The 25,475-nt window shown below is 46.2% G+C and overlaps 1 protein-coding gene and 1 pseudogene across 1 annotated transcript; both read left to right on the forward strand.

Annotated features, from left to right (window-relative positions):
- The first annotated feature begins 7,469 nt into the window (after nucleotides 1-7,469).
- LOC118884364 lies at nucleotides 7,470-21,732 on the forward strand (annotated as a pseudogene).
- A 1,055-nt stretch (nucleotides 21,733-22,787) lies between these two features.
- On the forward strand, nucleotides 22,788-24,430 carry LOC118884363 (spermine synthase). Its single transcript, XM_036832000.1, has one exon. It carries the CDS (start codon nucleotides 22,851-22,853, stop codon nucleotides 23,946-23,948), a length of 1,098 nt encoding a protein of 365 aa, XP_036687895.1. The 5' UTR covers nucleotides 22,788-22,850; the 3' UTR covers nucleotides 23,949-24,430.
- The last annotated feature ends 1,045 nt before the right edge of the window (nucleotides 24,431-25,475 follow it).

A 25,475-nucleotide genomic window follows, 5' to 3' on the forward strand; every position in this document is an offset into this window, starting at 1 on the left:
CTTGATCCATTCAACAAGGAAACTTTAAAGGGGAAACTCTTCCATGCCTTGCCTTGTGCGCTGGACCATAGTAGGGATGGGAAGAAAGTGATTGCTCACTTGTCAAATATTTATGGACCAGGCCCTATGCAGGGCACTGGAAATACTAAGGTGCTTAGCCATGGCCTCTGCCCTCAAAGCACTCACAGTATGGATGGATATGTGAGGTAGGAACAGATATGCTGGGAGAATCAGGGCTGGGCATCCCAATCAAACCCAATCTGGCTTTGGGGGAAGAGGATGCAAAAGTGCAAGCTATTTAAATAATCTAGTAGGTGACTAAGGATTCACAGGGTGAAACAGAGGACAAGAGCAGGTGGAAATCTGGGAGAGGGAACAATCGGCATAGGTTGCGTTAGTTTAGAAAGACTTCGTGCAGGAGAAACAATTTGAGTTAGACTTTCTGGGAGGAGGAGAATTTAGATAGTGATCACTTTCCTTAGCCAAAGTAACATCATAGACATCACCATCGTAAACAGGTAGAAACCTAGTAATCACATCAGTTTAGTTGAAGTTTTAGAAGAAGTCACATCTTCAATTACATATTACATATATTCCCATTCAACTTTAAATAAGTACTAAAAACTCCTTAACCTATGTTTTTCTATCCTTTCCTCTCTCATGAAGAAACTCCAAGAGTGAATTTATCTTTTCTTTTTAGTCTTATTGAAATATTTATTTAAATAATAACATAACCATTCACCCATATTTTCCCAACAATAATGTGACCCAGTAGGAGGAGACCCAAGTCCTTCCAGGTCACAGAATCCTCCATAAAAGGCTCCCTGGGGAGCCTTCAGGAGAAGCAATGGAAAGGGGGTGACTTCTTGATATGAAAAACATCTCACCAAGCAGCCAGAATTTCTGAAGACTGACTGCAAACCACAGGGGCCATCACCACTCAAATGGCATTTGCCATTTCTCACATTTTCGTGATTAAAAATTTCAAAAGTACAGAATCGTTGAAAGACTAGTACAATGACTATCAATGAACCTCCACTACCAAATTCAACCATTGATAACTTTTTGCTATATTTGATTTATCTTTCTACATATTCACATATATCTTTGAGTATAGAAATTAAGTTACAGGCAGGACACTTCTATGTATTTCAACAATCATCTTCTAATCATGAGAATATTGTCCTACACAACCATAAGAAATTTTCAAAAGTCTTCAATATGATCTAGTAGCCAGTGCATGTTTAAATTCCCCTAGTTATTCCCAAAGTGTCTTCCTTGGTTTTTCTTTTTCTTTTTTTTCAAGCCCAGATTTACCAAGTTTCTCTTATTGTATCTAGTTAAAATGGCTCTTTAGTCTATTTAAATATGGACCAGTTGTCTCACTTTTTTGTGTGACACTGATATTTTGCTTTTGTTTTTAAAATCAACTGTATTGAGGTATAATTTAAATTTAGTAAATTGCAGTCATTTCAAGTATACTGTTCATACATTTTGACAGATGCATCAGTGCAATCAGCACCCCAATCAAGATACAGATTTCTATCATCCCGAAAAACTCCTTTGTGCCCCGCTGCAGTCATTCCCCTTCTGCCCCTGGTCCCAGGCAACCATTGATCTGCTTTCCACTATCATATGGATTTTCTTGTCTTGTAGAATGTCCCACGTGCCTAATTGCCTCCTTGTCATGTCATTACCTTGATGCCCTAGCTATTGAATTTTCTGTGCATTGAAATTAGGACTAAAGACTTCTTTAAGTGCAGGTTAAACACTCTGTAGGTGGAGAATATACTCCATAGGTGATATGGAGTACTTCCTGTTGCATCATATCAAGAGGCTCAGTGCCAGGTGTACCATTGTTAGGGATGCCAAGTTTGCTCCCTTGGTTGAGCTGTTGAGCACAAGGGCTTTTCTAGGTACAAGTAAAAATTGGCAGGTCAGGTATGGGGTGGTACTTTGGTCATGACCAAAGATTCGTATCTCCCCACAACTTTACCCAATGGTTGTAGCATTCATTGATGGTTCTTGCCTGAATGAGTTATTTCATAGGGAGTTGCAAAATGATGATTTCCTAATTCTATCATTTCTTCTACTTTTGTTATCTGGTATTCTTTGGTAAAGAAGAACTTTCTTTCATGAACTGGGGAGGAACTTCAGCTCCTAAAAAGGCAGAGTAAATTCTGATTCCTTTACCCTTAGTTACAATTAGGGAAAATTTGAGCATTGAAAAAGGAAAGAAAACAAACAAACCATAATTGAAAGTAAAATACTGAACAACTAAAACTCTGATTTAATTTTATTTTTGCCTATGTAATACAAGCATTAAAGATGGTTTAATGCAGAGCATTGTGAATTGTACTGGTAACTCTTATTAGGCTGCCTGTTATTTAAACCTTCATTTAACATGCAGGTTTAAGGCTGGCACACTCACTGCATTTCCCCCTTTAGTGACTTGAGCTGATAGAGGGGAGGGATGTGGACTTTGGAATCAAATGCATCTGGGCTGAATCCTGGCTCTGCCACGTACTTGCTGGGTGGCTGTAGGAAAGCATTTGACCTCTCTCTGCCTTACTGCTTCCCTGTGGAGGTAGAGCAGTGCTGAGAATGAACGCAGGTGCCATAAGTGAAATGTCTGGCCCAGGTGAGCAAATGATCATCTTGGATCCTTTCGTTTCCCTTGAAGGAGAAGTAGGGCCACAAAAGAGGAGCTGCCTGAGCTTCAGAACCAACAGAGAAGTGGGGCTGTTCAGACACTTAAAATTGTGGCCACAAAGGCAAAGTCATGATTCGCTGTTGGCTTACTCTTCCTTCCTTTACTTATCTGGTGCTTGTTGAGTGATGTCTTTATTCTAAGAAGAGAAGGGTGCCACCACATGTGTGTTGCTGCCATGGTCCTGACCCGTCCTTGGGTGTGGGGATTTCTCCTGGGACACTGATGCTGATTCCCGTCCAGCCTCTCCCAGGATATCTGAAGCCAGAAACGGAAACCAGTGCAGGTTGGGAAGGGAGGGGTGGGCTGGATGCTGATGGACAGTGGCTTCTAGAAAGGCAGAGCCTCTGAGAGAACCAGGAGGAAAAGGGAAGACTTGTGTTTTAGCACAAGTTTCCATAAGCAGTTACTATGCAAGAAACCACTCCAACCATGAATAAAGTATCAAATGAATGAAAAAAGCAGGAAATATATGTATTAAATGATGCAAATCATGTGCAGGAGTTGATACGAACAAACACGCTTGTGTGGCTGGGTGAGGGGACGCCAGCTGGTGGAGGTGGCTCAGAAAATGTCATCCTAAGAGGAGATGTGCCAAGGGAACTGTGGTTTTCTCTCAATTTTAGTTTCCATCTTGAGGAAAAGTTTGCAGCTTTCCTGCTGTTATAGAGGAAATACTCCACATGGCTGATTTAATGTAGTTTTCCTCCAGAATACTGAGATTTAAGACCACTATTTTTCCTATGTTTGGAATTGTAAGCTCATAAAAATATACGTGCTCCTAAATGATGTAAAAGGCAGATACCGTTCCAAATAATTAGGGAGTTTCTTGATTTTAAAACACATAAGCTCATACATTTTAGAGGTTCAGCAAGTGATATGATTTCACAAAATCTGTTGTGATACTGTGGCCTGATGGGATTTTTAAAAAAGCAGTAGCACCCTAAGGGACTTCCCTGGTGGTCCAGTGGCTAAGACTCCGAGCTCCCAGTGCAGGGGCCCGGGTTCGATCCCTGGTTGGGGAACTGCATCCCACATGCCACAACTAAGAGTCCTCATGCCACAACTAAGGATTCCGCATGCCGCAACTAAAGATGCTGCAACTAAAGATCCCGCACGTGACGACTAAGACCCGGCGCAGCCAAATAAATAAATAACTATTAAAAAAAAAAAGCAATGGAACCCTAAGAAGATTTGAAAATGGAGCAAGCATCGAGTACCAATTAAATAAAGACACAAGGTAACTTCAGAGTGTTATATAAATTATTTTTAAAAGTGCCTCATGAATATATTAGCAGGGATATTTATAACGGAATTATAATCCACTTGTACACCAGACATTCTGCCCCTGAAATCTTGTCGTCAGGAGACTGACAGACCATTAATGTAACCACGTGGCTGCTCAGAGCACTGTATCAAGTACAGGTGTAATTCCAGGTGTGCTACCCAATAAAAATGGACCCTCTGCCCTCATGTTAACTCCTTTTAACAGGCCTGGTGGGCCAAGGATCAATAACATTTAAAGCTACAGAGTTTTAGATGTGGCTGCCAAAGCCAGCAACACCAGCTGTGCTGGGGGAAGAAGAGGCCTTTGGCACCACATGCAAGACAAAACCCAAAATATTTCAGAAGAACTTCAAATTTTCAAAGTTCTCTTTTCATGAGTATGTGTTAATGAGTTCCCAGGAAAAGCCGGGCACGATTAGGAAATGTCTCAGGAAAAATGGGACGCAGTCATGTGGAGGACGAGGGTCCTTCCAAGGTGGGCTTCTGCTCAGCGGAGATTAGAAATTCATTTTACAGTCTTCTTGCTGACATCGACAGAGGGCACAGCTGGTTGAGAGCTTTCACTTTCCCCTCCTGGGCTATGACCTGGCCAAAGAAGCGCTGCACCAAATTCAGGGACGGGCTAGAAACCCAGCACAGGTGTGTGTGTGTGTGTGTGTGTGTGTGTGTGTGTGTGTGTGTGTGTGTGTGTGTGTGTGTGTGTGTGTGTGTGTGTGTGTGTGTGTGTGTGTGTGTGTATGCACACGCGCGCATGTATACACAAAAAGATGCATATCCAAGACGTCAGCTGACCCTGAGGGCATCCGTAGAAGTGTGATGCTCTTTGTTGGTTACTGTGAATCTGTGTGCTTTAGACGGTTCTAACATGTTAGTCAGTTCCTGGTTGTTATGATTTTTTTCTCCCTCTGAGAATATTGGAGGGTCCAGATCTCTTCATTATATCAATGTAAGTCACTAACTTAGGTGCTTTGAGGACAAAAAGACAAACCAGACACAGACCCTACCCTTGAGGGGTTTACAGAGTAAGGCAGTGGTTCTCAACTTTGGTCTCGCCCTGAAGTTGCCCCGGGAGCTTTGTAAAATGCTGGAGCCGGTCTCACTCGAAGAGATCCTGACTTAACTGGCCCAGAATGTGGCCTGGGCTCCTGAGTGATACTAATCTGCATTCAGAGTTGGGAGTCATTGCAGTAAAGGAGAGACAAAGGCTCCCAAAGTCCATCATCTAAAGAGGAGGAACAATTTCCAGCCTCCAAGAGTGGTAATACTACTATATGAACATTATGGAAGTGACATAAAGTTTGAAGTTACTGTTCTCTTTTATGTACATACATACTTACTCATGCATGTATGTATATACGTGTACACGTATATATTACAGACGTGATATACTCTTCTTGTTGTAGATCCGGTGACATAGCAGTAACCCAGGAAACATAGCTCCCCCTAACTCCCCACTCCCGCTCCCTAGTGGTGTGCCGCCCACAGTAAGTGCTCCCTGTGCAGTTCCCCAGGCTCCTTTCTGTGCATTTTGAGCACCTACACATACACACGTACTTCTGTTCCTACAAAAGTGAGATCAGGTTACGTAATTTGATTTTTTAAAAATTTAACAATTTTCATGGCTACACTTTTTCATAGCTATTCAGTGTTCTTGGCTGTTTGGTATGGATCATTCTCTAGTTTACTTAACCTCTCCCCTATATGGACATCCTTTTCTGGTTACTTTTGTTTTAATTGATGTAAAAACTCTTAGAGCAGTAACACCAATAGTTCAACAAGCAAAATTAAAACTATGACTCAGAATCTCATTCCGATTTAGTGAAGAACTTAGTCATTGATGTCTTATGAAAGTCACAAACCTTTGTTTATGAATCTGGAACCACTTCTGACTTAATGCTCGTGCTTTAGGGCAAAGAAAAAATGGAGAAATGTTCTGGAAAATAAGTACGGTTTCTACTGGAAACCATGAAAGGAACATGAGTGTGATCATTTTTGTGTGGGAGGAAAAGGATTAACAATAGCTCAATAGACTGAAAGAAAAAGGAAGCAGAAGGGGTGCAGCGGCAAGCAGACACCCCCTCACTACATTTCTGATTACCTCCCTTATTTCGAGATGAGGCTGGTTATGCGTGTGTACATCACTTGGGGTGACTAAGCTGCAGGTGGTGTGGAAGGCAACAGCGGTCTGTCCTCCGTCACTGGCGTTATGAGCAAGTGATGCTGAAGCGGGAGTCAAGTCAGGAGCCACCTTCGTGTTCACTTTCAACTTCATGAAATCGCCACTGCTCTTGTGGAGAGTGTCACCTGCTTCTGAGAACTCCCAGCTGGTGGTGAAACCAGCAGGTAGATTTTCCAGGCTGGAATGCAATTGTGCAAGCATTCAATTAGACGTTCGTTCCATCTGAAATAAAAATCATACCGTGCCTGGCCCACACTTTGCCAGCTGCCTCCAGCATGGCGTGGAAGGGATTGATTGTTTAGAGCCTGATCGAAGCGCTGAGTTACCCTAGAGGTAACAGCAGATGTCTCGATTCAAGAGGTCCTGAGAGAAATTCTCTGATGCTTGAGCCTGGCACTTTGCCTGACCCTAGCTAGTCAGAGTTAATACTATCATTTATCAGGCTTATTGTACTGGATGTGCTTATTTAGAAACATAGCTGCTTGGGGTTTAGGAATGGATTATTTTGCCTAAGAAACAGATGAGAGGAAAGAAAAACAATCAGCATTCCTAGCCAGGCAGTTTAATTTCCCTAGAATTTTTTCTCTTCTAGTAAATAATTGTATCATGATATTTTGGGAGATATGTCTGGGAAAACACCCAGCATACATCATACGCTAATCCTAACGGAGCCAGGAGTTCCGGAGGCTTCTGGGGCCAAGGACCGATGCATCCATAGGGCTGGGGCCCAGCAGAGGGCTTGGGTTCCAGCCACGTGGGAGGAAACATGACAGTGGCCTTTCTCAGGGGAATAAAGCATGGTGCCTTGGGTGCCAGGTAGTGTGAGCTCAGGAGTCAGATATTCAGAGGAGTGTTGGCCCCTGGACAAGCTGGGGAACCCCCACCCCCGTCCCACAGGAAGTTGAGAACGATGCAGCACCTCCCATGGGGAGAGGTGGAGCCTGATGAGGATACCCACCAAACACCCTGACTGCTGGGGTCTACACCACCTTCACTAAGCATCTACCACGTGCCAGACAGAAACCAGGTGCTCTATATGTGCTAGCTCTTACCGTCACTACAACCTTGGAGGCGGATATAATTATTCTCATTTAACAGATGAGGAAAACGAGGCTCCAGGGAAATTAAGCTGCTTGTCCAAGGTTAGCTGGCTTGCAAGTGGCAGAGCCAGGATTCAAACCCAGGTTGTGCTCTTCCCTCTGTGTTGCTGTGTCCTAACGAAATGTTAAGTAAATATGGTAAGAAACGTGTACCAGCCCTTTTGTGGCCATCGCTGAAGCGCCAGAGGCCAAAATGAAGTTCAATTCCTTTGTGACTTCTGACTGAAGCAAGAACTGGAAAAGGCATTTCAATGCGCCTTCCCACATTCGCAGGAAGATTATGTCTTCCCCTCTTTCTAAAGAGCTGAGACAGAAGTACAATGTCCGATCCATGCCCATCCGGAAGGATGATGAAGTTCAGGTTGTACGAGGGCACTACAGAGGGCAGCAAATTGGCAAAGTAGTCCAGGTTTACAGGAAGAAATATGTCATCTACATTGAACGAGTGCAGCGGGAGAAGGCTAATGGCACGACTGTCCATGTGGACATTCACCCCAGCAAGGTGGTTATCACCAGACTAAAACTGGACAAAGACCACAAAAAGATCCTCGAACGTAAAGCCAAACCTCGCCAAGTAGGAAAGGAAAAGGGCAAATATAAGGAAGAAACAATTGAGAAGATGCAGGAATAAAGTATTCTTATATACAACTTTCATTAAAAACATAAAATGAAAAAACAGAAACGGGTACCAAAGAAAATACAATTCACGTAACGCTCTTAATGATCCATATATGGATCAAAGTATGTCTTCAAGATGGACTTTCTGGGACTTCCCTGCTGGCGCAGTGGTTAAGAATCCGCCTGCCAAGGCAGGGGACATGGGTTCGAGCCCTGGTCTGGGAAGATCCCACGTGCCGCGGAGCAACTAAGCCCGTGCGCCACAACTACTGAGCCTGCACCCTAGAGCCCGTGAGCCACGACTGCTGAGCCTGCGAGCCACAGCTGCTGAGCCCGTGCACCTAGAGCCTGTGCTCCGTGACAAAGAGAAGCCATTGCAATGAGAAGCCCGTGCACCACAATGTAGAGTAGCCCCCGCTTGCCACAACTAGAGAAAGCCCACACGCAGCAACGAAGACCCAACGCAGCCAAAAATAAATAAATAAAAATTAAAAAAAAAAAGATGGACTTCCTTCCTCCAGCCTTGACACTAACAATGATGGCGGCCTCTGTTGCTAGTGGCCAAAGAGTGGCACTGCAGACACTGGAGGATCCCAGTGCTCTCCAGAAGTCAAGGCTTTGCATTGATTTTGGAAAGACCTTATAAAAATTTGAGAATGTGGAGGTGGGGTGTGTGTGTGTGTGTGTGTGTGTGTGTGTGTGTGTGTGTGTTGGGGAGGGATTTCCGGAATTGGGACCAGAGTGAGCAGTGAATGGACTTGACTACTTTTGGGCTTGAGGTCCCTCCCAATCCAAGGGTCACCCCAGAAAATCCAGGGCCAAGCAGATGGCCTTAAATACTTTGAAATGAAGAAGAGTAGCCAAGACATAAGGAGAAATCATCAGAAGCTCCTAACCCATCTCTCTGGTTCTCTAAGACACTCACAGCCGGTAGTTATCCACGGTGTGACCTCTGAGCTCCACCAGAATCCAGGGATGCAAGTGGAGGTTCAGTGACCTCCAAAAGCTGAGCCTGTGGGCTTCAGCCAGATGGGGCACCTCCCACACCCCCACGGGAGACTCTGCTCTAGAGGAGCAGGGGCAGGAGCAGGGGCAGGAGGTCCAGGCTCCTCTCAGCCACAGTTTGCTCTTCCTGCAGCCCCTGAGCTCCAGCAGCATGAGAACGAGAAACAGAGCTGTGTGCCTCTGGTACAGGGACTTTGTGTCAGGTCCCTGGGAAAAGAAGATGGGCCTCAGTGTAGCAGGGTGATATGTCATCATTTTCTGGGGGCTAATTATAAGCCAGAAACCAGAACTTCACCAATTTTGGACTCTCTTCCGAGGACAGCAGACAGCTGACAAAGGCTGCTTTCAGTTTAACTTTGGGCAAATGGTCCAACATGCTGTGACCTAGATTTCTCGGCTGTAAAATAAGATCAAACAACTTGTCTGAAACTGGGCCGCAACAACAGCGTGAAAGGTGCTGTATAAGCCAGGGGCTACAGAATCATGGCGTCTCAGAAGCCTGACAAGATCATTTGGTTCGTCCCCTACCTTCACACCGGCACACGCTTACGGAGTCTGCACAGAGGAGGGGCTGTTCTCATTTTATCGTCCTTCTGAGCAGATTTCACACCGTTGTCAGGCAGTTTTGATAGTCGACACCTTGTTAAGAAATCCCCCCCTTGTTGTCCTAATTCCCACATCTTGCATCCCCTGCACAACCCCTTCCATTGTCCTTGGCATCCCTGGTACTCGCTGTGCTGACGATGACCCTCCCGTTGCTGCCCCAGGTAAGGGCCATGCCTCGGAGGCAGAAGTCAACATCTCTGGAGAAAAGAGACAATCCGAAGATCTCCGCCAGGAAAGAAGAACATGGAGGAACAGGAGGCAACCCTTCAGGACCTGCATGAGCTTAGAGGACTCCCACGGGGTAGGGGTGATAAAAGGCTTCTGTCTCATGGAGGGAGTGCAGGAGCTGGACCAGGAGTTGTCCATGGGAAGGACCTCAGGATGAACATGTGACAGCTGTGTGCATAACTGTTGGTTGCACATGGCTGAATGTGCTTTCTTGTGCCCTTGGCTACACTCCAGATCCCCTCAGGATAAGCATTCCCTCCACCCTTCCCTCGGGAGGGAACTCTGATGGAAATTTTGAGCGGTACTGGATCATAGCATTTGCTTTGTGAGAATATTTGCTGTTGTCCCTATTCATCTTGCTGGCCAGATGTTTCCTGGTCCTTCTCTAATTGCTTCATTCATTCCACAAACATTTATGGAGCACCCACCATGTGCTACGTGTGGAGGACTAGCTGTGAGCACCACATGCCTGGTGCCTGTCCTCAGGGGGTATCCGGTCTACAGAGAGGGGCTCTCCTGTTCCTGAGCCTGGGCTCCTGCCTTCCCCTTGATGTCCCCATCGCAGGCTCTGCCCTGACACCCGCCAGCTGCCCAGGTGGAGCACCCCTCCTGGGCTGTCTCCCTGTTGTGTACCAGCAGTACCTTCTTTTTATTTTACTATTTTATTTTATTTTTTTAACATCTTTATTGGAGTATAATTGCTTTACAACGGTGTGTTAGTTTCTGCCTTGTAACAAAGTGAATCAGCTATACGTATACATATATCCCCATATCTCCTCCCTCTTGCGTCTCCCTCCCACCCTCCCTATCCCACCCCTCTAGGTGGACACAAAGCACCGAGCTGATCTCCCTGTGCTATGAGGCTGCTTCCCACTAGCTATCTATTTTACATTTGGTAGTGTATATATGTCCATGCTACTCTCTCACTTCGTCCCAGCTTACCCTTCCCCCTCCCCGTGTCCTCAAATCCATTCTCTACTCTGCGTCTTTATTCCTGTCCTGCCCCTAGGTTCTTCAGAACCTTTTTTTTTTTTTAGATTCCGTATATATGTGTTAACATACGGTATTTGTTTTTCTCTTTATGACTTACTTCACTCTGTATGACAGACTCTAGGTCCATCCACCTCACTACAAATAACTCAGTTTCGTTCCTTTTTATGGCTGAGTAATATTCCATTGTATATATATGCCACATCTTATTTACCCATTCATCTGTCGATGGACACTTAGGTTGCTTCCACGTCCTGGCCGTTGTGACTAGCCACCAGCACCTTCTCAGTGTGTGTGTGCTCTCTGCAGGAGGGCTCCCAGCCAGACAATCCTGTGCTCTGCCCAGGAGGTGATGTCAGGAAGGCACATGGTCCAGGGGGTTCCAGAGGGGTCAGTGGCGCTGTGTGGATGCTGGGCTGCTTCTGAGCCGGGGATCGCTCATTTCAAGACTGTACTGTTTCAGAACAGTCATAACTGACAAGGAGAGTCCACTAGGCTGCTGTTAAAGGAGCCAGATGCTTACTCACGTGTCCGCAACAATGAGTCACAGTTCATCCCCAGACGTAATGAAATAACAAAGCTTGATGAAGCCCCTGGTACCAGGAACATGAGTGATAAGATAAGGGGCCTTGGTAATAGGACTGGACTTTCTGGCACAGGACCAAGCCCTCACCAGCCAGTTTCAAGCCACCAGTGTGGAGAGATCACAACCGTCTTGCTGTCATTCCAACCCCTTGGCTTGGCATCGTCCGGCAGAGGCAGGGTGAGAGTTAAACAGACGACACAGGATGGAAGAAGGCAGTGTTGTTTAAGACACAGGTAACGTGCAGGTTACCCACACAGGCGTTTTGCCTCTCGATCAGCTCTCCCTCCTAACTACCTTAGCGTGTTTTCTAGAAGCGAGGAAGGAGAAATTTTAACGTTCTGTGGGCACTCTTATGAAGTGTTTAGAAAAAGATGAAACTTAAAACCTGCCTGTAACGGGGTTTGGAATGACCTCTTAATGCTCACATCCACATCTTCCCAGCTGAGTTCCTCTGCAGCCTTTGGCCACAGCCCTCAGGGTGAATGTAGCACTGAGCAGAGGGGAGGAGTGCCCGGGCAGAAGCCTTGGGAGCTCCTGGCTCTGTTAGGATTAGCATATGATATATAGCATATGATGTATGTTGGGTGTTTTCCCAGACATATCTCCCCAAATACCGTGATACAATTATTTATATTTATTATAGAAGAGAAAAAATTCTGGGGAAATTAAACTGCCTGACTAGGAATGCTGATTGTTTTTCTTTCATCTGTTTTTTAGGAAAAATAGGCCTTTCTCTGAAGGGGGCAGGAGAACAGAGACCCATGAAATCTAGCTCCCTCTTCTGCCTGTGAATCCAACATACCCCACCTGAGGTGTAACTGGGCTTGCTGGTCTTTGCCTGTGGCAGGTAGTTTGGAGTCTGGGTACTTGTAGCACTATTAGTAATAGTAGTAGCATCTAATTACTTCTGAGGATATGGAAACTATAACTGCATATCTTCATATGGAATTGATATCTGCCTTTAAAAGTGAATTGGGAAGTGAATTTTGGAGTGTCACATCTTATTTTTCCATTGACTTGCATTATTAAATAGGAATGTATTCCTTTAGAAGAAAAAAAAAAGATTTTAATAAAACTCCATGAAGGAATACATCACATACACAGAATACTAAACTTTTTGTATAAAATCCTAATAAGGATACCGAAAATCAGTTACAAAATATAAACAGAAACCTTTGGGTGTTAATTTTCATGACAGTTGCCTAACGTTCTATAAAAGGAGCAGCAATGACAGCCCAGCTGCAGAGAACATTCTGGACAGGAAGTCAATTTTCATGAACTCTTTTCTAAAACCATATAGCAGCATAAAGTGCTATTTTTTTCCCCTGTGTTGATCAGATCCTGTATCCTAGAACCTTGAGAGTCTAATCTGTGGCATGATTACCTTAAAGCTTTGGGTTTGATTGGATCTGAAAGGAGAAACAAAACTATAGATGTAATCAGGAGCACTGTATCAGTCAGGATAGGCTAGGTTTTGCTGTGACAACACACAGCCCCAAGCAGAGTTTATTTCTTGTTCTTGCCATGCGTCCATTGAAAACTGACAGGGAGCTGTACTCACTGGAGCCACTCAGGGACCCAGGCTGGCAGGGCAGCTTCCACCAGACGTGCTGCTAAGAGGGAAACGGAGGTCTCTGCGGGCTCACACCAGCAGTGAAATGCTCAGCCCACAAGAAACACAGACTTTCTGCTATCACTCATTGCTAGAACTAACCACACAGCCCCACCCCTCCAGAAAAATCCAGACACCCCCTGTCCTGTGCCTGGGTGGGGAAGAGGTATCCGGGGAACAGTGCTAATGTCCACCGACGGCGTTTGCTGATACACTTTCAACCATGAAAGAGGAGGAAGCAAAGCTGGGACTCACCCCCGGGGAAGGCAAACGAAGGGAAAGAGTCTCCAGGAAACGTACGTGGAACCAGCTTCCTAGTCTGTGAGGGGAAGAGAATCCTTTTCCAAACAAACAAGATCTGAGAAAGGTCATCACCAAAATACCTTCAATGAAGACAATTCAGAAGGATTTACTTTATTTTTTTATTTTTATTTTTTATAAGAAACAAAGTTTTTCTGTTTTTTTTTAAAATTTTATTTATTTATTTATTTATTTATGGCTGTGTTGGGTCTTCGTTTCTGTGTGAGGGCTTTTTCTCTAGTTGCAGCAAGTGGGGGCCGCTCTTCGTCGCGGTGCGCGGGCCTCTCACTATCGCGGCCTCTCTTGTTGCGGAGCACAGGCTCCAGACGCGCAGGCTCAGTAGTTGTGGCTCACGGGCCTAGTTGCTCCGCGGCATGTGGGATCTTCCCAGACCAGGGCTCGAACCCGTGTCCCCCGCATTGGCAGGCAGACTCTCAACCACTGCGCCACCAGGGAAGCCCGGATTTACTTTAGACAGAAGGAAAATGATCTCAGATGGAAGCTCTGAGATTAGAGATATGGGGAATGTGGGGTATATTGGTTTCCCGATGCTGCTGTAAGAAAGTTCTACAAATGCAAGGCGTAAAACAGCACAAATATATTCTCTGGCAGTTCTGGAAGTCAGAAGTCCAAAATTAGTTTTCTTGGGCTACCGTCAAGGTGTCGGCAGGGCTGGTTCCTCTGGAGGGTTTGTGGGGAGAATTCGTTTCCTTGCCTTTTTCAGCTTTCAGTGCCGCCTGCATTCCTTAGCTCATGGCCCCTTCCTCCCTCTCAAAGTGCATCACCACACTTTGTGAGGGCACCACACTGCCCTCTCCTCTATTCCAGCTCTCTCTCGTTCTCACCATTGTGAATACACTGGGCCCACCCAGATAATGCAGAATAATCTCCCATTTCAAAGTCCCTATTTCCATGTAAGGTACCAGAGTCACAGGTTCCAGGGATTAGATGCGGACATCTTTGGGGGAGAGGGTGTCATTATTCTGTTTACCACGCCAGGTAAATATCTACTAAAACAAGGTTGGTGTAGCTATATCAGACAAAATGGACATTAGGGCAAAAGTCATTCCTAAAGATAAAGCGGTACACTGATTATTTTACCATCATACATTGGTAAAATAATCAATGCACCAGGAAGACATAATAATTTGTAACATGTATACCCATTGTAGAACTTGTCAACATCCTTCAGCCAAAGGCCACTAGGAACACACTTGTATACTTAAACACTGGGTGTGACCAGGCAATTTCATGTAAAAGTCAAGAAAGTACAACCCGAAGAGAGTAAGGCCCTGTGCATCAGGTCCAGCCGACTGGAAGACACTGTCCGGAAACAGCATTTCCAGGCCGCCGCTCTGCGGGAAGCCCTGCCCTGCTTTGTCTGAATGGCTAATGCCTCGTGTGAGCCTTGGTTCTGCATCGGAGCTTCTGGACTGTGTGTGTGTGGGGGGGCTGGACTCCATGGCCCTGCCTCTTCCCCCTGGTCTTTCACCTTCTGTGGACACCCGTGGAGGGGGATGCACTGAGGCCACTGGCTGTTTCCCTGTAGCCCCCCCCCCCCTTTCTCTCTGGATGACAGTAAGATCCCCTCTGGCCCATCATCAGGGACCCAAAGCCGCCCTACTGAAGCCCTCCTGCACCCGGGACTGAACACACCACTCCCGGGAGATACCGCTCCCCTTCCTGCCGGGCCTGACTCAGCACCTCTGACCCGTCCTTCCTCCTTCCGTCCCCAGCCTTTCATGCCGTCCACGTGTCCTGGATGAGGGTCACAGGGTCTCTTCTGTTGCTGTCCCTCATCCCTCCAAGCAGGGGTGCCCACACTTCTGAGTGAGCATCACACAGCCCTTCACCACATCGCCTTATTTATTGGATCCTCACCACAACTGGGTGATGCTTTTATCCTGCTTTTAAAGCCAAGGAACAAATCTTCAGTGGTTGAATTTCCCACTTTAGTGAGCTGACGGGCATGGGCATTCCCAGTGCCTCTGAACTCGCTGGAATTATCTGCCGCCTAAGCCGGTTTGGTCCGTCAGGTGCCGGGAGACCCACCCCTGCCACCGTCCACAGGAGGCCTAACCGTGGTGGGATGGTGAGACTCGGGTGATGGTTCTGTGGCATCTGACGTGGCCTCCTGGCCCAGCTGGGCCTGCTTCTCAGGCCCCAAAGTCCTATGGCACTGACTGAATGTGGGGGGAGGGTACAACCTCTTCCCCAGGGCTGTGCTCTCAGCATGGAGGTATTTTCAGCTGGAAAGAAATACCCCTTCTTGGGGCAGCAGGTTTCTCTGGAAATTTGTCCATGGCCTGTGGTCGACCTTCCACTGCTTTTCTGCTGCCAGGCCTCTCAGGCCCACCCCTCCACCTGGTTTCTGTTTCCCTTTCCTTTAGCAGCAGCAGTGTGGGCTCTGGGCCCCCCATCTCCTGCAGACAAGCCCTCTGGGGGTTCAGCCCTGTCTCCTGGCTGGTGTGGGGGTCGGGCTCCCTGCTGCTGCCGGTTCTGGTCGCCCCACTGCCCTCTGCTTGGTTTCTTAGCTCTTCCACCCCCTGTGGCGAATTCCTGCCCTAAATCATGGGGAGGGGATCCTGTTTTCACGGTTGAATGCTAAATTGTACACCTAGAGATTTCTACCCACTCGGGTGTCTGGTGAAGACCCAGACTGGACCAGATAGTCTCACTGAAAAGGGAAACTGAAGAAAGAGACAGAGAGACAAGCAGTTTTTGAAGGAACGGCTCCCAGGGAAGCTGGATAGCACGAGGGGAGGAGGTGAGCAAGGGTGTGATCTCAAGAGAAAGTCCCCGGAGCCTGGCTGGCCCCTCCCCCTGGGGCTCTGGGCGTGAGTTCCCCTTAGAGCCGTCTGGACTGAAGCTGCGCCCAGCAGTCACTTAACCAGAAGCGGGGGCAGGGGGGTGAGTTCCCAGGCCCCCTGAGTGGCTCCAGTGGTGTGGGAGCCACAGTGCAGAGGAAGACCCAGACACGGAAAGAACACCAGAGGGTCGGGGAGCACAGAGCAGAGTCCCAAGAAGGCAGGTAAGGGAGGGCCTCCAGGGGAGAAAGTAGAGAAGGTGTGGGCTCTTGCTGTGCTCGGAGGAGAAATCTCTGTAATCTGGCAGAGAACGAATACTTGTAGCTTACCCCAGGCTGTAAGGAGAGCCCTGGGAGCAGGACAGCATCCCCAGGACCCAGCTCAGCGCAGACCCAGAGGAGGGCTCAGAAAACCCCCGCTGCACCGGGTGGTCACCCTCCCCGCCATCAGGCCAGCTCAGCGCAGACCCAGAGGAGGGCTCAGAAAACCCCCGCTGCACCGGGTGGTCACCCTCCCCGCCATCAGGGCTCCCCCTCGCCAGGTCAGGGGCTGTCTAACCCCACCAACACCAGGATGTTTCCTCTCAGGTTGTTTGAGCAGAGAACCTGAAATTGTGTGTGAACACCTGTTCATGAATGAACACACTTTTGGTGATGCTGTTCACAAAGCAGTGTAGGTTCTGCAGATAAATTAAGGGTTTCTGGATCCAAGATCAACATAAAAGCAATTGCATTTTGGTATAACAGCAACAAACAGGAGATGACACAGAAATATGAAAAACTTGGGGAAAAATATCTAAATATTTACAAGACTTCTATGGTCTGTATTGAGGGTGAAAGAAGACCCAGAGAAACATAGACAATGTACACGGACTAAAGACTCAGTGGGTTAAAGACGTCAACCCTCCTTAGAGAGTCAATGCCATCTCAAAAAACCCAACTGGGCTTGTCTTGTGGGACTCCAGAATTTGATTCTAGAATGCATGTAGAAATGTGAAAGCCCATGCAGGGTCGGGATCGTGGCTCACTCTCGGGGAGAGGCAGGAGGATGGACAAGGGGGAGGGGGCTGCACGGGCCCCTCTAAGGAAAGGATGGCGTTCTCTCTCTTCATCTGGGGGGTGGTGACTCTGGTGTTTATTGTCTAATCTGTAGCTGATATATTCCACATGAAAAAAATCGTGAAAAATAAAAGCAGCAGTAGAGGGGGTGTCTGGGAAGGAGCTGGGAGGATCCAGGCCAGAAGTGCTGAGGGTGTGAACCAAGTGCTGGCCGGGAGAATGGAGAGGCAAGGGTGGCGTCATAAAGCCTCCAGGCGGTGGCCCCCAGCGTTAGACCCCAGGGAGATGGACCCCAGGGCGTCAGTAACTGATGCTCCACTGAATAAGGGCAAGGGAATTGTCTAGAGCACCCAGTGACTCCCAGGTTTCCAGCTAGGAGACTGGATGATCGTGCTGGGCAGGGTAGCAGGGGAGTGGCTTGGAAGGGATGATACATTCTGTTTAGGGCAAGTTGAATTTGGGGTACTTGTGGGAACACCCGAGCAGATTGTTTAGTGGTCAGGTGTAAGGATTGTAGCTCTGCAGAGCCAGTAGCCAGCTGCCTTTGAAAAATGTCCAGCTGCTAAAGACTGCTCCATGTGGTTACTTCCTCCTTCTACTTGTCAGGAGAGGCCAGAAGCTCCCCCAGGCGCTGGTAATTTTGCAGCCTGAGTCACTGAATGGCCTTTCTCTCGTGGTTGGTTCATCTTTCTTTACCTAAGCACAGAGTTTAATGATTTTTCAGGCTCCTTTTCCCTCAGTTATAATGTGGAACTGCTCAGTATGGTACTTAAGAAGCTCATTTCCCACGTAAACATTATTAGAAATCGAATTCCTTCACTATAAAAGGGCAACGCAATAACCTCAGCTTCCCAGGCTAAGTGGAGGAGAGAGGCGCCGAAAGCTACAAGTAAACAGGAAAGGCAGAGGGAGTGAAGGAAAATGTAATCCTTATTCTAGGCCCTGGGGAGCTTGAGGGGAGGTTCTGTCTGCTCTGTGGACCCGTATCTGGGACTCTGCAGCAATGTCTGGGGCAGGAGCGCCACGAGATCATCTGGAGAGAGGTGACCTTCCATTACCTGTCTAGCCCAGGCAGGTAGAGTGACCTGCTAAGGTGACGTGGCTGGAGGGACAGTCAGGGCTGCGGCTGGGGGCAGAGGGGTGCCAATGCCCACGGCTTGAGAAGCACTCAGCCTTTCATGACCCTGGGAGTGACTGTCTCCTTAAGATTTTGCACCCAAGGCACTTCTCTTGCTTTGACTAGCCCTGGCCCCAGGGTCGCAGACCCAGGACAAAAACTCAGACCTTGCGATGCTTCGTTCACTGTTCTCTCTGCTGTACCAGCCTCTGTGGGATCATCTTTCACAGTTCAGCTCGCCAGGCACCTGAGGGCCCCTCTCTCTTCTCCCTGGCACTCTGCTTGTACTTATTTAGAGTGCTGATCGTAGTAAGCCGTTTCCATCGCTGGGAGGGGAGGCTCCCCGACCCTCTCTGCCAGGAGTGCCCCAGGCAGTGCCGGACACCACAGGTGCCAAACAAGGAAGCACGTGAAGAAGCACCATTCCTTGAGGTGTGCCCCTAACCAGAGAGAGCAGGGAGGTTTGGAGAAGTCCTAGTCCTCACTCCTTTGCTTCACAGCTTGTCTCTATTGAGTTAGAGGTTTTGACTGTTAATTAGACCTTCTATTAATCACATGCCCAGGGACAGCCAGTCTCAAGCTTGTCAAAATAGCCCCTAAGAAGCAACCCCTAAGGTGAGACATGTAACCAAGTCCCCTAACTCTGCAGCCTGCCTCGTCAGACCCCAGCTGGACTGCATCCTGTTGGGTGGTCTTCCTGGTACCTGCTTTTTAGAAACGGCCCCACCCCCATTCCATCCATCCTTCCGTCCATGGAGACTGCCATGTTTTTAACAATGCAACCCGGATTCCCCACTGTATTCGACTGGCCCAGGGGTGGGCAAACTGAAAAATCTGCGCCAATTCCTCATATAGGAATTTAGAATTGGGCCTGGTAGAAAAATCAGTCTCTCTCTAGGGGCTAAATTGTGATGTGGAAGTCTATGGCCACTTCTGTTTGCAGTTTTGAGGTCTGAGAAAGAGAAAGTAGACCTGAAAGGGAGAGAAATGAAGCAGAGATGAGGGCCAGAGAGGTGGAGGGCCAGCTTCCCTGTGATTCCAGCTTCGGTTCCTGGGCCCAGGGTCCAGGAATCCATGAGCTTCCCTAGGTCACGAGGGGTTCTGCTCCTTGTAACCAGAAAAGTCCTGGTGAACTCAGGACTCAGCACAAGGGCGCTTGATGACCCCTCTGCCCGATGTCAGGACCCAGCCTTGTAGCAGGGATTGGGACCCTGTTCTGGGTAAGGCCTGGCGTCCTGGTCGTTCTCAGCTGGACCTTTGCTTTTCTCACCCTAGACTTGCAGCTGAGTCCTGCCTCCTCTGACTGGCTTCCTTGAGGGTGACCACTGGTTCTTTCCCTGCCTGGGGCCTCTACTGCTGGACTCAGCTTCTAGGTTCTGCCCACCTGTGGGGACACCCAGCTCTTTGGCTGGACCCACATCAGCTACTGCTGTGTCCCGTGAACCTCTTGCTTTACTGCCTTTGAACCTACTCTCAGCATCTCTTTGGGGTCAGTCTCCCCAGATGCTCCTTTCCTGAGCCTCTCCCTGCCTTCCTGACGATGGAGTGAATCCTGGGGGAAAAGCATCGCTGAGTCCTAAGATACACAGTCTGCTTGTTTGTGTTTTATGTTTCTTTAAAAATTGAGGAAGGGGACTTCCCTTGTGGTGCAGTGGTTAAGACTCCGCACTCCCAATGCAGGCAGCCGAGTTCCATCCCTGGTCAGGGAACTAGATCCCACATGCATGCCACAACCAAGGAGCCCACGTGCTGCAACCAAGACCCAGTGCAACCAAATAAATAAATAAATATTTTTTAAAAATTGAGGAAGATTGTCCCTCAAGCTCCTGAAAAAGGTAATAGAAGATCATGATTAGTGCCGAAGTCTTCACAAGTCAAAAAAATGGGTGGAAACACTGCACCTTGCCCCACTCGTACCTGTGGTGACGAGTTGGGGTGGACATAAAAACCATCAAACAGGCAACCTCAAAAACACCCCATCATACCGATAAACTACTTAGATATTCACCACCCGTATAAACAGACATCCCCCTAGATTCATTAGCCGCTTTATCAAAAATTTAATACTAAATCCGACACAAGCCGCATAACACAGCCATATAAATATCACTTGTACACAACAAGTTGATGTAGCAAGGCACTGAAAACGCCTAGATGGGCTTGCTAGCTCCGTAAACACACAGGTTTGGTCCCAGCCTTTCTTTTAATTTTTAATAGAATTACACATGCAAGTATCCACACTCTGGTGAGAATGCCCTCTAAATCACTGCGGTTAAAAGGAGCAGGTATCAAGCACTCTGTACCAGTAGCTCGCAGCGCCTTGCTCAGCTACACCCCCGCAGGAGACAGCAGTGATAAAAATTAAGCCATAAACGAAAGTTCGACTAAGCCATATTAATTAGGGCTGGTAAATTTCGTGCCAGCCACCAGGGTCATACGATCAACCCAAGTTAATAGAAATATGGCGTAAAGCGTGTTAAAGAGTAATGCAAAATAAAGTTAAATTTTAAGCTGTAAAAAGCCATAATTAAAGGAAAAATAGACTACGAAAGTGACTTTAGCACATCCTGATTACACGACAGCTAAGACCCAAACTGGGATTAGATACCCCACTATGCTTAGCCCTAAACCCAAATAATTACAAGAACTAGATTATTCACCAGAGTACTACTAGCGACAGCTTAAAACTCAAAGGCCTTGGTGGTGCTTCACACCCCTCTAGAGAAGCCTGTTCTATAATCGATGAACCCCGATAAACCTCAGCAGCCCTGGCTACTCCAGTCTGTATGCCGCCACCTTCAGCCAACCCTAAGAAGGAGCAAAAGTAAGCACAACTGGAGCACGTAAAAACGTTAGGTCAAGGTGTAACCCATGGGGTGGGAAGAAATGGGCTACATTTTCTACACCAAGAATATTCTCTCATCTACACGAAAGTTTTTATGAAACCTAAAAACCAAAGGAGGATTTAGTAGTAAATTAAGAGTAGAGTGCTTAGTTGAATAAGGCCATGAAGCACACACACACCGCCCGTCACCCTCCTCGGGTACTATGACAAAAGTCACAACCTATTGGCAGATACTAGTCGATTGTATGAGAGGAGATAAGTCGTAACAAGGTAAGCATGCTGGAAGGTGTGCTTGGATAATCAAAGCATAGCTTAAATAAAGCACCTAGTTTACACCTAGAAGATTTCATAACCTCTGAATGCCTTGAACTAAATCTAGCTCACACCCCTCCCCATTATAATAGCACAAACCAATCAAATAAAACATTCACCTAACATTTAAAGTATAGGAGACAAAAATTTAAATACTAATGGTGCTATAGAGAAAGTACTGTAAGGGAATGATGAAAGAAACATTAAAAGTAACAAAAAGCAAACCTTACCCCTTGTACCTTTTACATAATGATTTAACTAGCAAAATTTTAACAAAGAGAACTTAAGTTAAACTATCTGAAACCAGGCGAGCTACTTATGAACAGTTACTAGAACAAACTCATCTATGTGGCAAAATAGTGAGAAGATTCATAAGTAGAGGTGACAAGCCTAATGAGCCTGGTTGTCCAGAAAAAGAATTTCAGTTCAACGTTAAATAATAACCAAGAACCCCTTATAAGTTTCAATGTATATTTAAACGTTAGTCGAAAAATGTACAGCTTTTCAGAGATGGGTACAACCTTAACTAGAGAGTAAAAACAAACAACACCATAGTTGGCTTAAAAGCAGCCATCAATTAAGAAAGCATTCAAGCTCAACAATAAATATATCTTAATGTCAATATTAAATAAATTAACACCTAGTCTTATTACTGGACTAATCTATACAATTATAGAAGCAATACTGTTAATATAAGTAAAAAGAAACATTTCTCCTTGCAGAAGTTTACATCAGCAACTAATAATATACTGATAATTAACAGTAAATTAATACAGCCCAACACTAAACTATTCATTAAATACTGTTAATCCGACACAGGTGTGCACCCAAGGAAAGATTTAAAAAAGTAAAAGGAACTCAGCAAACACAAACTCTGTCTGTTTACCAAAAACTTCACCTCTAGCATCACTAGTATTAGAGGCACCGCCTGCCCAGTGACAACTGTTAAATGGCCGTGGTATCCTGACGGTGCAAAGGTAGCATAATAATTTGTTCTCTAAATAAGGACTTGTATGAATGGCCACACGAGGGTTTTACTGTCTCTTACTTTAATCAGTGAAATTGACCTCCCTGTGAAAAGGCGGGGATAACAAATTAAAACGAGAAGACCCTATGGAGCTTCAATTAATCAACCCCAAAAAACATAGTTAAAGCGCCAAGGGATAACAAAATTTCAGATGGATTGACAATTTTGGTTGGGGTGACCTCAGAGCACAAAAATACCTCCGAGTGGTTAAACCTTAGACCCACTAGTCAAAGCATAGCATCACTTATTGATCCAAAATATTGATCAATGGAACAAGTTACCCTAGGGATAACAGCACAATCCTATTCTAGAGTCCATATCGACCATAAGGTTTACGACCTCGATGTTGGATCAGGACACCCCAATCGTGTAACTGCTATTAAAAGTTCGTTTGGACACGCCGCGCGGCCCCCCAGTCTCCCCGGCCGCCTCCCCCAGGCATGGCCCAGGGCCTCGCCTCACTATGGCAGCAGCACGGCACAGCACCCTTGACTTCATGCTCGGCGCCAAAGCTGATGGTGAGACCATTCTGAAAGGCCTCCAGTCCATTTTCCAGGAGCGGGGGATGACGGAGTCGGTGCACACCTGGCAGGACCATGGCTATTTAGCGACCTACATAAACAAAAACGGCAGCTTTGCCAATTTGAGAATTTACCCGCATGGATTGGTGTTGCTGGACCTTCAGAGTTACGACGGTGATGCGCAAGGCAAAGAAGTTGACAGTCTTTTGAACAAAGTAGAAGAAAGAATGAAAGAATTGAGTCAGGACAGTACTGAGCGGGTGAAGCGATTACCACCCATAGTTCGAGGAGGGGCCATTGACAGATACTGGCCCACTGCAGATGGCCGCCTGGTTGAGTACGACATAGATGAAGTGGTATATGATGAAGACTCACCTTACCAGAACATTAAAATTTTACACTCAAAACAATTTGGAAATATTCTCATCCTCAGTGGGGATGTTAATTTGGCGGAAAGTGATCTGGCGTATACCCGGGCCATCATGGGCAGCGGCAAAGAAGATTACACTGGCAAAGATGTACTGATTCTAGGAGGCGGAGATGGGGGCATATTATGTGAAATAGTCAAACTGAAACCAAAGATGGTCACTATGGTAGAGATTGACCAAATGGTGATTGACGGATGTAAGAAATACATGCGAAAAACATGTGGTGATGTCCTAGACAATCTTAAAGGAGACTGCTATCAGGTTCTAATAGAAGACTGTATTCCAGTACTGAAGAGGTACGCCAAAGAAGGGAGAGAGTTTGATTATGTGATTAATGATTTGACAGCTGTTCCAATCTCCACATCTCCGGAAGAAGATTCCACATGGGAGTTTCTCAGACTGATTCTTGACCTCTCAATGAAAGTATTGAAACAGGATGGGAAATATTTTACACAGGGGAACTGTGTCAATTTGACGGAAGCCCTGTCACTCTATGAAGAACAACTGGGGCGCCTGTATTGTCCTGTGGAATTCTCGAAGGAGATCGTCTGTGTCCCTTCATACTTGGAATTGTGGGTATTTTACACTGTTTGGAAGAAAGCTAAACCTTGAAAATCAATTTCCCCTAATCATGTGTGCTGCAAATAGCCTTCCTGACCTTCGTATGCTGTACATGACATCGAAAGGAGTCAGGCAATTGATTGTGAATTCCTTCAAGTTTCCTTTTTTTAATTATTTTTTAATTTAAAAATCAAATGCAAAATGTATATTTTGATGAGCTAGGGTGTTATTTTTTTGAAAGTCAGCTGAAGGATGATTAGACAGCACAGTGAAGGCTGCTAAATGCACTGAACCCCTAGAATGTGATTTTTGTTTTTGTTTTTGTTTTTCTGTGTGGGCTTTTTTTGTTTCTGTTTTGGTAGACTTTGAATTTGGTTGTTTGGAGGAATGAACATCATTGTTTTCTTCTGGAGGGAAGCTCTTGACGGGAGTTTCTTTCCCCCCCAAATTGACATAGGTATTACAATTTGGTGCTTATAAGGAAAGACTTTAAAAAATGAATAGCAATGCTTCGATTAAAATTACAAATGAGAAAAAAAAAAAAAAAGTTCGTTTGTTCAACGATTAAAGTCCTATGTGATCTGAGTTCAGACCGGAGCAATCCAGGTCGGTTTCTTTCTATTATGTATTTCTCCCAGTACAAAAGGACAAGAGAAATAAGGCCCACTTTAAACAAGTGCCTTTAAAACAATTAATGATATAATCTCAACTTAATAAGCAAACACAAAACAATCACCCGAGACCAGGGTTTTAGTTAGGGTGGCAGAGCCCGGTAATTGCGTAAAACTTAAGCCTTTATACCCAAAGCTTCAAACCGTCTCCCTAACAAAATGTTTATAATCAATATCCTAATGCTTGTTATTCCTATTCTTTTAGCCGTAGCATTGTTAACATTAGGAGAACAAAAAATCCTAGGCTACATACAACTCCGAAAAGGACCAAACATTGTAGGACCACATGACCTACTTCAACCCATTGCTGACGCAATCAAACTATTCATTAAAGAACCACTACGACCAGCTACATCTTCCACCTCCGTATTCATCATCGCACGAATCCTAGCCCTGACTCTAGCCCTAACAATATGAATTCCCCTACCCATGCCATATCCCCTCATTAACATAAACCTAGGGGTGCTATTTATACTAGCCATATCAAGTCCAGCCGTATACTCTATCTTATGGTCCAGATGAGCCTCCAACTCAAAATACGCACTAATCGGGGCTCTACGAGCAGTGGCACAATCTCATACGAGGTAACACTAGCAATTTTTCTCTCAGCTGTACTTGTAATAAATGGGTCTTTCACCCTATCAACCCTGACCACAACACAGGAGCAACTATGGCTGATCTTCCCACCATGGCCACTGGCCATAATATGATTTATTTCTGCCCTGGCAGAGACCAACCGAGCCCTGCTGGATCTAACAGAAGGAGAGTCTGAGCTCATATCCGGCTTTAATGTAGAATACTCAACAGACCCTTTCGCTATGTTTTTCCTAGCAGAATATGCTAACATCATTATAATAAATATATCCACAACAGTCCTGTTCCTGGGAGCATTTCACAACCCACATAC

Source organism: Balaenoptera musculus, chromosome 18, assembly GCF_009873245.2.
Source record: "Balaenoptera musculus isolate JJ_BM4_2016_0621 chromosome 18, mBalMus1.pri.v3, whole genome shotgun sequence".
In the NCBI taxonomy this organism is placed as follows: domain Eukaryota; kingdom Metazoa; phylum Chordata; class Mammalia; order Artiodactyla; family Balaenopteridae; genus Balaenoptera; species Balaenoptera musculus.